General features: G+C 37.4%; 1 protein-coding gene across 2 annotated transcripts in view; it reads left to right on the top strand.

Annotated features, from left to right (window-relative positions):
* LOC108039304 (junctional adhesion molecule A) overlaps positions 1–2,779 on the top strand; it is a 104,789-nt gene extending 102,010 nt beyond the window's left edge. Inside the window, exon 7 of one of the 2 annotated variants that reach the window (XM_017116252.2) lies at positions 1,969–2,779. In XM_017116252.2, the coding sequence (XP_016971741.1) occupies positions 1,969–2,312 (344 nt within the window). In that variant the 3' untranslated portion in view covers positions 2,313–2,779. Of the gene's footprint in view, positions 1–1,950 lie in introns of both variants that reach the window. The other variant, XM_017116251.2, reaches the window with a different exon arrangement.
* The last annotated feature ends 12,053 nt before the right edge of the window (positions 2,780–14,832 follow it).

The following is a 14,832-nucleotide window of genomic DNA, read 5'->3' as shown; positions in this document are numbered from 1 at the left end:
TACATAATCGCATTGTCATCTGTCCCAAAAAACTTTCTCTTTTACGAAGGCAGCTTAAGTCGTTTTAAAACATCTTGGTATTAATTGAATTTTCTGCCTTGCTGGCAGCTTTCTAATCGCCTTTCATTGGCCATGTAAAACACAAATTAATGGCAATCAACATTTCTGCCCATTTGCACTTGATAATGGAAATTATTTAATATTTACGGGCTCAATTGGGCACGCAACAATCGCGCTAATGAACTGTGTAATTCATTTAGGCGGCGGAAAGAAGTCGCATCAAGTGTTGAGAAGCGGGTGGCAATTGTGGCCGTAATTGAATGGCGCTTAGCGAAACCAAATCGCAGCTTTATGTCGCTCTTTAGAGGCACTTGCAAAGTGCGGAGAACAAGTGGCTGTCAGCCGCCATCCGGCATAAAATGCACAAACAAAGCGCGTTTAAGAAAATGTAAAAATACTGCCAAAGTATGCAAAGCTGCTCGTAAAAACACTCGAAACTACGTGCATGCAGCTCGTCGAGCGTCCTGCGTCTTTCGTCCTTGAGAGGGAATTTTGTGTGGAGCTTTTGATAGTTGCTTAGCTGCATCCTTCCATGACCGGTTTCCTTCCTGAGAATCCATCAGCGCTAATTTTGCATATTTCAGTTACCATTTTTTGTTCGGCTTCAACTACTGAGCTCCTTTCATTTCAGTGCACTTTACTCGCCTTTTGTTTGGCTTAGCCGGCTGGTGACTTGTGTTTTTTTTTGTTTTTTTTTACCAGCCTCAATGCTCGAGGTTATTTAAGTTATGCAGTGTCTGAGGAGAAAGGTCGGCGAGATCTTGGTCCTGATGATGAATTATGTGCGCCACGTACGTTATTAATAATTCCTGTGCTGTCAACAAATACATTGTCTTGTGCCGCACTGTCTACTTCCCACGCTAAGGGCCACATTGCGTATGCGTGATATGTTTGTATGGGCCCCAAACTAGGCATCATCCAAATTTATTGGCCATCTTGTTTTGCAGCAGAAACCGAATTCGAATCGAGAGTCCCTCGACGACCTACGCAATCTGTTTACAACTCAGTGGGGGGGATGGAAATACCCATGCCACATCACGCATACGCCGTGTATTACGGCACAACCCATTCGCTCATCACGCATACGCCATGTATTACATCATAGCCACTGTTTGTTTGCACATTGTACACATTTTACACACAGTACAGTCTGCAGTGGCTGGAGTGGCAAAGTTAATGGGCGGAAAAATTCAACTCAATCAATTACCAGGACAACACACTCGGCCAGTTGAACATGTGTAATTGATACGAGTCCTTAAAGGTGTTTTGTGTTATTTATGTTGGCACTCCTTTGCCCAGCACCGCGTGCAAGCACTTTCAACTTGAGTATTCCATGTGTTAACAGGGCCACTTCATTTCGGCAATTAAACGGTTACATTGTGCTTTGCCTACTTCTCTAGGGGGAAGGAATTAAGAGCCGGTAGTGGAGAAATAAATCATTTGTCAAATCAATTTATTAACAGGCATCACAATGCTTGGGTGAAATTAGCTAATTATTCGGTGGTCGGCAGTTTGATGATTAAATATTTCATACGCTCCGACTGACACCGCCTGAGTTTGTCCAGGCAGAAATCACAAATGTCTGACGATTTCCCCCGGCTGCCATGGCCCCAAAACCAAACACTGCAGCATTAATTAAATATTTATGCACTATACACAAGTAAACAGACAGCATACACACACACTGGCGAGGCCAAACAGAGCGCAACAAATAAAGACGGTCAATTCTGTTACGGCACGGTGACTCGAGGAGTAACAAGGATATACAAACACGCACATACAACTCGTACTTGAACTCTCTTACTTGTCCTCACATTCATGTACCAGTACTTGCCTTTATTTACCGCTTTAACATGTAAGCTCAAGACAATGCAATAAAGTTGAAATTAGTTCGGGCCATAATTTCAGGTGAACATCCGGAGGCAATGCAAACTGGTTCATCCGGTTGTCAGTACAATTGGCTGACAATCGTCCTGCTGCTGGGCCTTGTCCTTTGCTACAGTCAACGGTGCTGCTCCACACTGCCGGCATCATTAACGTCGCCATCGCCATTACCATCACCATCATCATTGCCGGCGGCTGCAACGGGAGAAAGTGCATCCAGTGAAAGTGTGGCAGCCGCAACAGCAACAAAAACAGCAGCAGCAGCAGCAGTAACAACAACAACAGCCACGAGGAAGCGGTGTCCTGCGGTGAAAAGCTGTCGCCAGACCGCCAGTAATGTCCTGGCCAAAAGGTCCTGTCACAGATGATCGAATGAAGGCCACAACAGCCCCAAACTAAATAGAGTAATTTAAAGAGCCACATGAAATGTGTGCGAGTGAGTGTTTGGTTAAGTATCTCTGAGTGTGTGAATGATCGTTTGAGTGTTTGCTATTCAGCCGTTTAGTGTGTCAGTTTTAAACTTGTACTCAAAACCAAATAAAAACCACAATGCAAAGCAATGGCGCAGCAGTGGATTTAATTTAATCAAATCAAACTTCATTTTCTGAATGATTTTCCTGCACAATAAAATAAATATCAAAGTTTTCTTGATCTTAAATCGATTCTCTTAATCTGATTTAAAATTTTCAATATATACATATTTCATTCAAATTGTTCAATAATTTCTTATTTGCTTTTTCAAAAAAAAGGTTATAATTAAATAATCAAATTATGCTTTAATATATCTCAATAATACTTTAAAGTACATATAAAGTACAATATTATCATGTTTTTATTTATTACCAATACTGTTGAATATAAATGACTTTCTCAAAAAACAGATAAAATTAATAATCTCAAAAGTATACATACTTTATGCCTTTATAGATGTTTTTAATATTTATATGATTGACAGTCTTTTTTCTATATTTGATGTGTTTAATTTGTATTTGTTACGTTCACTTATTTACCTATTCCTAAAAAACCGCCACATTTTCATTAAATAAAGTTAATTAAAATATTCATAGTGAACCTTTTTCTACTGCCCAAGCCGTTGTAATGCAATGTATTTATATAAATAATACTATGTGTAAGCTAATTGATTACAATTTAATGTGTATATTTAAACAAAATCAAAATTTACTATACGATGTGTGTAAATAACAAACTTAAACATAATTACGGCTTAACCGAAGCGAGGCATGCAAAAAAATGTGTATCGCAAACATTATAGGAATGAGTAATATCTATGCCCAGCGGCGTTGACTCTTTTAATAAATTAATGAATAATCAAATAAAGTGCAGTGTACAGTGCAAGTGCCGAGGCTCAATATTCAATAATTAGATAAAAACGTAGACAAGCCAAAAAGCAACAAAATGAGAGCAGCAGTGAGTCATAAAACATTTAAATTGATTGCCATATCATGCAAATATTTGCACTGCGCCATTTTCATCCCAAGCCAAATTCAAATTCAATTTTCTGTTTTATTCACCCGCACAAAATACAATTTATTTAATTTTTTATTGCATTGATATTAATGTCACAATTTTATAATTGACGGTAAACCAGGCTGCCACATTTGGTAATGATTAAAAAATTCTCTTCGTATTTATCTAATAATTCTTTAAAGCGGCTGAAATATTTTCATCGAAACGTTCATTTAGACTGTATTTTAATGGCATTTGACACTATTTCCCCTTAGCTTAATATTGGTTTCCCATTAGCTTAGCAACCTTAATTAAAAACACCGTTTTCGTGTTAAATGACGACCAGCTACAAAACACGCATCAAGTAATTTTGTATGATTATTTTTTCAAACTCGAAATGCAGTAATTGGCAATAGTGTACAGTAAATACACAAATAATTATAACCAATAAAAAAAGATTTCCTATTCCACCCAATAAATTCATTTAATTGGGCATTAAAATGTTAAGAACTAAAATATCAGATTTGATTTCAGGTGATAGAAAAAATTAAAATGACTTTGTTGACATACCGCAAATAATATAATTCATAACTATTATAATTGTAAAACAACAATTCCATTGGCCTGGATCTCAAACGATTTATATAGGCCCACATTGACTAACATTTGCTATTCAAATCAAGCAATAACCAATTAAAACTTATTGAGAACGCTTGGCCAATTAAAATGTGATGTGATTTCCCCCATCTTGTGTTTGGACACAATTATAATGAAACATAATTCGGAATTATGCATTGCCATTTTGTTTGTTGCGGCCACAGAAAGGTAAAATTAATTTTATTAATTTCCGTTAAGCCGTAAAAATAATGTTAGTCATAAGCTGATTTTATAAGAGTATTATCTGGCGAATTGGGTAATAAGAGATAATGCTGCATTTCCCAAATGCCGACTTGGTTGCTAAGGGAATTTATTTAAATTTGTATTAACAAATTAAAATATTGTCGAAGATTCCAAGTATATAATTGATTTTTAATCAACATTTATTTAATAACCCTTTTTAGTTTCTTAATCATCATTTCAAGTTTAAATTCCTGGTTCAATTACCATTTCCCCATCCTTTCGTTTCTGACTTGAGCTCATCTCCAAATTGTTAATGCAACCAATCAAAAATATAAGCAGTCGCCTACAAATAAATATATATACTTGAGTTTAAGTGTGAATACAAACATATGCCAGCCAAATTGGAATTCTAACTCAACGGAATGCTAATGCCATAAGCCCACACGCATTTGCCATCAACCTTTAAAGCGCAGTACATAAATAATTCATAATACATATGTAATCGTAGGACATCAGCTAAGTAATTCCTGTATATTAAAGTTAATTAGTGAAACTCTAGAGTTATGCATTAGCCAAGTAAATTTACATTCTATGTGTGACTAACGACACATAGTTAAATAGTTGTAATAAAGCAATCGAACTGTGTAAAACGAACTACTTTTAACTGTTGAAATTAAACTAAATGGCAAACTAGTGAATGCATAACATAAATATGACATCATAAAGAAACATAGCAAAACATAACAATAATAAACAAATAGCAACGATAACAAAAGGTAAACAACAGGACGGAAAATATAAAACAAAAACAAAAAAAAAAACACAGAATAATTGTTTGTCTTTTGCGCAATCATTGTCGCCACAGTATTGTAAAACAACAAGAGTAAAAAGCGATACGATTAAAATTTTTTATTTAAAAATTAACCCATCCGTGGCGTTTTCATTCGGGGGCTTAGCTGTGTTAAAGGCACTGCCTGCTCAATTATTTATGCAAACTACAAGGGAACCCCAGCAGCTGGCTGCATCCTCCAGCGGCAGTCGAAGAAATGAAAAATAAGCTGCAACGTATGCGTGTGTCACATGTAATCGCTGGATTATAGACAGCTCGGCCAGGAGTTCAGTATGGCAGGATGGCAGGATGGCAGGCGTTGAAAACTGGGTCAGCAAATAAATCGAAAAGGCTTAAAACAAGGAAAAGGAGAGCCCATAGAACAGCTATGGACAGCCAAAGCTTATGCACACCGAACAGATTGCTCCCGGGCATAAAGTAGGATGTCTCCAGAAGGACATGGGTATTGTAAGCATGTGGGCGGTGTACGAGTGTGAGCAACTCAAAACAATTTACATTTGTTGTCCTGCTGATGTGTTGCAAAAACACAGGACATTCTTCCTTTTCTAATTACTTTCAGCTCAATTCACGTGAGAGAAAATAAATGGAGCTCACGCCCGAGCTATTCTAAAGTATTTAAAAGGTATGTGGTTGCTTATTCAGCAATGCCATGGTACTCATATATTCATTAGGGAAGTTTTAACTTACTAATGACTACTTTTTATAAAAACTTTTAAAGTGTAACTTTTCTTTTATTTTTGATTTATTTTTTTATATTTTTCTATGCTTCGTACTTTGTTAAACTACTTCATTATATTTTGAATCAATTTGATTTTTAGTTTACGTTTACCTCACTTATGGTTTGATGTATGCTATATACTATAATTATAAGACTAAATTTATTAACAATAGCTTTTGAAAAACAAAAATTCATAAGGACTATGATTATAGTAAGTTTTTGATTATTTCCCAATTCCATTTGTCTTTTTTGGAGCTTGACACCATGTTTAATTATAAATTAACTGATTTGAAATTGAATAATTTTGAATGTCCGTTTGGCCTCTAAAGTTTTGGCAGGCGATCACGCGAAACCGCAATTGAAAGCGAAATATAGGTGTAATTTGGACCAGCTCATTAATTAACTATTTCTTCATTGGGCAGCTGTGAAACGCAGAAATGCAGCTGTAATTCCATTAAATTGCGCCGCAAATCCCAGCTTATCCGCATGCCTGTCTGCGTTCGAATTCAAAATAATAACAAGAAAGGAAAGCTAACTTCGGGCGGAGCCGAAGTTGATATACCCTTGCAGAATACTCTGTAAATTATATTCTCCAAAATTATTCATATGATGCATTCTTAATACTCATAAAAAATCCGAACTTCCTAACTTTAACAACAACAAAGTTATGGCATTTCCAATCGTTCAGTTATATGGCAGCTATAGGATATAGTCGGCCGATCCTTATGAAATTTGATAGGTCGGATTGATTGTTTGCCAAAAATAAAATCCATAGAAAATCCCAACTTCCTAACTTTACAAACACCAAAGTTATGGCATTTCCGATCAATCAGTTATATGGCAGCTATAGGATATAGTCGGCCGATCCTTATGAAATTTGGTAGGTCGGATTGATTGGCCAAAAATAAAATCCATAGAAAATCCCAACTTCCTAACTTAACAAACACCAAAGTTATGGCATTTCCGATCAATCAGTTATATGGCAGCTATAGGATATAGTCGGCCGATCCTTATGAAATTTGGTGGGTCGGATTGATTGGCCAAATATAAAACCCATAGAAAATCCCAACTTTCTAACTTTACAAACACCAAAGTTATGGCATTTCCGATCAATCAGTTATATGGCAGCTATAGGATATAGTCGGCCGATCCTTATGAAATTTGGTAGGTCGGATTGATTGGCCAAATATAAAACCCATAGAAAATCCCAACTTCCTAACTTTACAAACACGAAAGTTATGGCATTTCCGATCAATCAGTTATATGGCAGCTATAGGATATAGTCGGCCGATCCCGGCCGTTCCGACTTATATACTGCGTGCAAAGGAAAGAAGGGTGTGTGCAAAGTTTCAATCCGATAGCTTTAAAACTGAGAGACTAGTTTGCGTAGAAACAGACAGACGGACAGACGGACAGACGGACAGACGGACATGGCTATATCAACTCAGGAGGTGATCCTGATCAAGAATATATATACTTTATAGGGTCGGAGATGTCTCCTTCACTGCGTTGCACACTTTTGACCAAAATTATAATACCCTCTGCAAGGGTATAACAATAATGCGACGCTGCGGCCATCCTTTGACCGCAGGCAGCCCAAATACCCGTAGTCTGTTCTGTATACTCGGCGGAATGCAATGAGACCCCAAAGTTGGGGCCACGATTTTAAGGCCATTTTGCGACTGCCGACTGCCGACTGCGTTGGCATAAAAATATTTATACGCTCACTTGAGTCCAAATTGATGCGCGCTGCTTATGCAAATTTCTGGTTGCCTAAGCAACCGCAGTGCCAAGCTGTTGTTAGCTGGATTTTGAATTTGTAGAATGGGCGGGCAGTAGGCCCGAAATCCCGACCCGGACATGGGCATGTAATTTGGCCTGATAGATTCTGCTTAATGGCTGGCATTAGACACATTTGTTGCCTGTGTGCCATGGCCACAGGAACAGCAGAGCAGAGCCATGGTTTTGGCCTGATATTGATTCGGAAACAGCATGGGGCATGGTCGGCGAAATCAGTTTTAAACAGGCTTCACGGCGCCACAGACCTCAGATTTTCGCTTTCACATTTTCATTTGACAAAACATTTTTCACACACGCGTTTGACCGCATTCTTTGCCAGCATTTGCACGCTAATTTGACTGAAAATTTAGATGCCATCAACATACTATACGTGTAATCCGCAGGAATTCCTCAAATGACATTTGCACCGTGAATGGAAGCGGGTATGCACGTATTTAGAAATTTAATTCTGGGAAATATCAGGCAATAAATAGGTGAATTTCCAGGAAATTCAACTCCTTTGCTGGCTTGTATTCGATGTTTTTGGGAGATTCCTTCCGAGAAATTTGCAAAAGAAAATGTTCAGAGCAATGAATAGCAAAGTGAATATAATTATTTATTTCCGGAAAAGGATATTTACTGGGGATCTTTATTTAGGTTTTTTTTTAAAAGAATCTTGTGCACTAAGGCACTCCATATCAAAGTATTTTTAATGTCATCTTAGCTTATTAGTAAAATGGGTTAGACAATAAAAAAGTCATTTAAATCGCATTAAATTAATAATTTGAAATAGATTTTCAATTATTTGCATTTTATAATGAATTAAAGCATTTTGCAATTAAATTATAATCAAAAAAAAATATTCAAAATACAGTTTACAAAGAAAAAAAACAATTTCGATGTATTTATTGAAAATAATATTGTTGCACTCTAATAAATTAAATAAATGAATATTCGATTGCGATTTATGGCTTTTGTTAAACTAAAGATATTAGTTTAAGTCAGTGAAATTGAATCTTTTAATTGTAGAAATATGGCATAATCTTTGGCCCACTATAAAACCTACGAAAAAGTTTCAAATTCGTTCCGATTACAGAGGATTCCAGGGCACATACCATTATTTTCCGGGGGCGCAGAATGTGACAATGGTTGTTTGCGCCGCGAGGGCGTGGTCACGGCCAATGTGGTCAGGCATAAACTGGCCGCTACAGCAACCGCATGAAATGCCAGTTGAATTATAGACCATTTGAATGAAATTATTTTAATTGCGTAAATCACTTTGCAGCCAAACCGAAAATTCAACAATGCTGCGGTGCAACTGGGGGCGGGTCAGTCGTGCAGAGCGGTACTGGGGGCGTGGCAGGGTAAAAAGCAGTGGTCCTGGCCGAAAAGTAAAGTGTGAGCATGCCACTGGCACACTTATTGGCCAATCTCATTTAATGCTCGCCACTTTTGCGGACTTTGTGGGCTAACAAAGTAGAAATTTTTGGGGGAAAGGGTGAAAATAGAAAAGCATTGGTGGCAGGAATGGCATCTAAAAAGGACTGAGGACCCTCCAAAAATTGAACAAAATTATTTCTGTTTGCATATTTGCACTCCATTCCACGATAATTGTTTTTGCTAGGTCGACAATGGAAATAAATTCCGACAACAATTGCGCACAGCTTCATTCCCCGGGGAAAGGGGGAAAGGGTGAGGGTGCCACTTGCAATTGCAACTATAATTTGTACAAATTATCGCCAATATTATGAAAGCATTTGGCACACACCGCAGCGAAATGCGCGCTTCTAATGGAGCACACGGCGTATGGGCGCTATCAATAAATGCATATTTTACATGCAGCGCGACACTTGAAGCGGCGATAAATGCAATGTTTCCATAATTTATGAGTCGACATGGACAGATGGGGCAAATATTTGCAAACACTCTTCGTGCATTACATTAATAAAACAGGATAAAACTGGGCGCAAAGGTCGCCCTAAAATTCAACTCCTGCAAGTATTTCCTGCCGGGGATATCCTTTTTGGTCAGTGAAGGATGTCCTGCGAAAATCACTCGAAATACATCCCAACATGCTTCAGTTTTGTTGACCATTTACTTTATGGTACACAAACAGCAGAGGTAAAAACAAAAGCGCAATCTCACTTAAGAAAGTATATTGATTTCTATATATTTTTGACATTTTAAAAGAAATTGATTGACAAATAAAAATCCGGTTAAAAATAAATAAATATGAGAAATTTTAGAGGCTTTATTATACCCGTCACTCGTAGAGTAAAAGGGTATATTGTATTCGTGCAAAAGTATGTAACAGGTAGAAGAAAGCGTTTCCGACCCTATAAAGTATATATATTCTTGTTCAGGATTACTAGCCGAGTCGATCTAGCCATGTCCGTCTGTCCGTCTGTCTGTCTGTCCGTATGAACGCTGAAATCTCGGAAACTATAAAAGCTAGAAGATTGGCAATTTGCATGTAGATTTTAGGAGTTCCTACGCAGCGCAAGTTTGTTTCAAAATGGTGCCACGCCCCCTCTGACGCCCACAAGCCACAAGCTGTGGCCACAGTTTTGATGATATTATGAAAATTTTAATTGATATGTATTTGTTTCGTCAATACCTATCGATTGGCCTAATAAAAGCTTGCCACGCCCACTCTAACGCCCAAAAACCCATTAAACGCTTAAGCCTGGCTAGCGCCTACATTTCCGCCTTTCATGGCGCCATCTAACGGATGACTTTGGAACAGCTGGCCAAGGTGCTCAACAGAGTCAACGTTAATTCTCGATAAGGACTTCTATTAAAGGAAATTGCGATGGATTTCATTTGTCAATACCGAACTATATCCCAAGAACTATGCAAATCAAATCTAGTTAGCCAAATTGGAGGTCTGAGTCAAACAATGGCGTATGTGTGTATGTATGTAAGCATATATGTACATATGTATGTATTTACATTGTACACAGTTGCAATTGTCCGGCAAAGATAACTCCTTTCAAAGAAAGCTATTCGGTATACCCGTTACTCGTGTTGTGCAAACACTGAGACTTTAATATACATAATACTATTTAAAAATGTATGTGTTTAGCCAATATTAATATTTCTAGTCAATTTATTACAAGAAGGCATATTTATATTAAGTTGTTTAGCTGAGTAACGGGTATCTAATAGTCGAGGCATGCGACTATAGCGTTCTCTCTTGTTTTTCTTTTAAGTTGTGATATTCATGATTGCCACTCTCTTTATTTATGTGTGGGTTACAATATTGACCTCATTTATATATACCCTATTTATTTTAAGGAATATTTTATTTGAACTCTCGAGTGGTCATTGTTGTCAGTCGTGCGATTTAATCACGATACGAGATATGAGTGTCAGGGCATGATACACATGATGAGGCTTAACTCGCTTCCCGCGCTCCCTAAATACTTAGTACACAAAGCTCCTAGAACTATGAACTATGAACTTTTGGCATATGTATTTGCTCGCCTTCAGCAGCAATCAACTGCACTTAGCCTTAAGTGGGCTTACTCCTCTCGGGCTCACACTCCCGCCGGCTGATTTCAATGCCCGCCCGAGAGCCACTTGACGACGTCTTCAGCTGAAGCCTCGAATCCCAGCACTTGCAGGATCACTGATAGCACCACAGCGTCGACTCGAGCGGACATGGACTTCCTGGCTGCCATTCCGACATCCTGCCATCCTGCATCTGCAGCCGGATGCGCTGACACAAGGTTCGGAAATAGCCTACTGGGTTAGGGGTATCTATATATCAAACGTAAGTAGTTTTACTCAAATAAAAATTGAGATAAATACAATAAAATACTTGCCAATACTTGTCAGGAAATACAGACATCCGTAACCTTTTTACGTCTTATTTTTATCTGCATCTGAAAATTCTTCAGCTCCCGAATAAAGAAGGTTTAAGATCAAGTATCTTTAATTTCTGAAATGGATAAATAACATAAGCAAATTTTTCCAGCGAAGCTTATAGCGTTTATTATTTGTTTTTGTTTATTAAATATTTTTTTTTATTCCTCAAATTTTTTATTTTGAGTCTAAAGTTTATTATATTTTCTACATTGATACATTCATCATGTTTTCTACATTAACATTTAAAGTAAAATAGGAGATAAGGAACGGTTTCTAAAAGAAACATTGGTGCAATCCGAAGATTAAGTTTAAAATACAAATTTAACAGAATTTTTGTTAGGATTAATCAAAATAGTTTTTCCAGAGACAAATACATGAAATAATCAAGAACTTGCTTTATTTTTCAGATGGAACTTCTTAACACCTAGATGTTGCCTTGCAACTTGCAACATGTTTGCACAAAGCGGTTATACGTTCTAGTTAGAACACTTTTGGGATATTACAATCGAGGTATAACAGTTTGAAGAAGGATGTGAAACAGGATTTGTTTGTAGCATACATTGTAAAATCGTTTTTGTAAAGTCAAATGATAATAAAATAGTATACACCCGGCATATTAAGTATAAGTTTTAAAAAATTATAAACTTAAGGAAATCAAATTTGATGGAATATAAAAAAAAGAATTCACAAAAAATTATTTCTATCAGAATTAATTTAATTTGTAAATATAAACAAATAAATTATGTAAATGGTTTTGTGTTCACTTTCGTGATCTAAGAACAATTGCTTTCTTGTACAGCTAATATAACATTTTCTTGCTTTGTGTTGAATAATATATAACTATGTTGATATTATAAGACTAAGAAAGACTAGAATTTTATTTCATCAAATATTTTGTAATATTGCTCCTTATTAGACTAATTAGAATTTACAAACACAATGCGCCCTAAGTTGCACCTCAAAATGGCCTTCACATTCTCATAATTTGATTAAATCTCTATTATTCAAATGAAGCCAATCGTGACTACTTCTAGATAATGCCTCAATTTGACTCGAAACGATTATATCCCTTTTCGATTTGTGTAGAAGGAAGCGCAGCGGGCTGCGAAATAATTGTCTTGTCAACTTATGGATTTCGTATTGTTTGGCCATTTCCCAAGGACATCATCAATCAGGCGAACAAAGGCGAGCCACCTAAACACACACTCCTGGACACCAGCACACATGCCACTTATTGGTGTCACGACCATCATCAGAATGACGGACAACTTACAGTTTTGGGGATTACTCTTTCTTTACTTGGGAAAGAAAAAAAAAGTCGATCAACTCCCGAGACATGACCAATAAAAAGGGGTTAGAACCGTGCAAAAAGCCAGCACAGAAGTCACGTTTGTTGCCAAAAATTTGGCAAACTTGCCCACAATGACAAACTAATTAAAATGCAAAACAGTTTCCTATTTTTAATTTTCGCTTTCCTCACGGCCTTTTCTTTCAGCTTGCTGACCACTGGGATTTTGGCAGTGGAACAATTTTTATTAAAATTAAAGCAAATCTGTTATTGTTCTTTGAAGGACATGCAGTGGAGACTAGTGAGTGAAGTCTAAGCTAGGGCTTGACAAGGGGATTTATTGTCCCATTTTTGTAGCGAGTGTCGACTGTATTTGGTCTTGTATCTATTGGCATATTGGAAAAGTGCCATGCCACGACCTTTTTAGGTCCCTTTTATACCGGCATTTTTTCTGACCAGCAATTTTCTTCGCCTCCGTTTTTGTTGCTTTAACGCCGGCTGGAGTCTTCTTCTTTTCCTTTGGGTCCTGGTCAGTTGCTATTTTTACATATCCCACCAATATGTACTCAGAGAAAAATATTTATCATGCTTAACTACTTATTGGTAAAAGAAATATATTAACATTTAGGGGCACCTTGGACAATGGGTTCAAGTGACCTCCTTCTTTATGAGATCTTAAAAGAACCCAGACAATTTTGAACGCAACAACTCACCTGAGGTAAAAACAATTGTAAAGATAGTTCTAAACCATAAGTAGTTGATAAAAAAAGTACAATATGGAACACATTTTTAAAAATGTTTTTTTATTTTTAAATGGTCGGTAATGATCATATTAAATAAATTTTGTAAAATTATTGTGGATCCTCTCTTTTTAAATATATAAATATTATGATTTTTCTTTAATATTCCAAACATTTATCTGCTTTCTTCCTTGCTGATTGATGTAATATTATTACCAGTGCAGATAGAAATACATTTTGGACATACTTATAATCGCACGTGACCATAAGTGTGTCTGTCCGTTTGTCGCTCTTTTCGACCGAAGATATTTTGTGTATTTCGGTCATGTAACGGTAAAAATTGTTTGCATATTGTTTCGGCCTGGCCAACACGGCCATTGTGATTTTGTGCCCCGCTCTCAATACACAGATATCCATATATATATATATAGGTATACATTCGGACAGCAGAACGTGTGCCAGATTGAATGAGGCAAATGAAGCGATCGTGAGGATGCCAAAGACGAAGGCGGCAAACTTGCGTTTGTTGAACAAATTAAAATAAAATATATATGTGTGGCGAGGTGGGTCACGCACGTGCGCCTGTGGCTATGCAACGATTTCTGCACCATTCCACAGGACCCTGAACACATACGTATAAACAGACTCAAATTAATGGCTGGCAGCGCCATAAGTTATGCAGCTGCATATTAAACACCCGAGTGCGATTTCGATACCGATTCCCAGTCTGAGCTCCTGGCCCCGATTCAGCTATGTGGCATTTACACCAATTATCACACACACCATACACACACCGCCCCAGATGTGCAGGCCTGGAAGTTATATCATAGCCGGGCCGAGAATATATGGCATTGCTAATGGTCGAATTTCACACGCCTGCTTAAACAGAGTCCCCGTTCCCATCCCCTCGTCCCTCGAAAACTCGACTGCGTGTATTTGTAGGCTGCATAAACAAACAACTAACTGGCTAGATAGATAACTGGATAGAGATACCGGCCCGGAGACGAACAGATAGCCCCTTGGGGTCCACACATTTGCATTGAGTGCGACCATAAATCAGTTTCATTCAATTCACTTAAGGACATTTTAGGTGCTAATTTCAAGCTGCCCTACTGAGCCTCAGATTGGCCAGCAGAAGTCAGTGACAAGTCGGTCAGATAAATGTTGTGAGATCGAAATAAATTAGGGTTGTGGGAGAACTTCGAGCTTTGCTGGGGCAACCACATCTATAAGTTATTCACTTGGCTTAGCCAGAAATAGGAAGGAAGCCTAACTAATTAGGACACAACTTAAAAAAAAGGAAAAATTCGCCAAACGTTAAGATAGAGAATCGAAC

The sequence above is a fragment of the Drosophila rhopaloa genome, unplaced genomic scaffold, assembly GCF_018152115.1.
Source record: "Drosophila rhopaloa isolate 14029-0021.01 unplaced genomic scaffold, ASM1815211v1 contig_163, whole genome shotgun sequence".
Lineage (NCBI taxonomy): Eukaryota > Metazoa > Arthropoda > Insecta > Diptera > Drosophilidae > Drosophila > Drosophila rhopaloa.
This window is presented reverse-complemented; position numbering and strand designations above follow the sequence as displayed.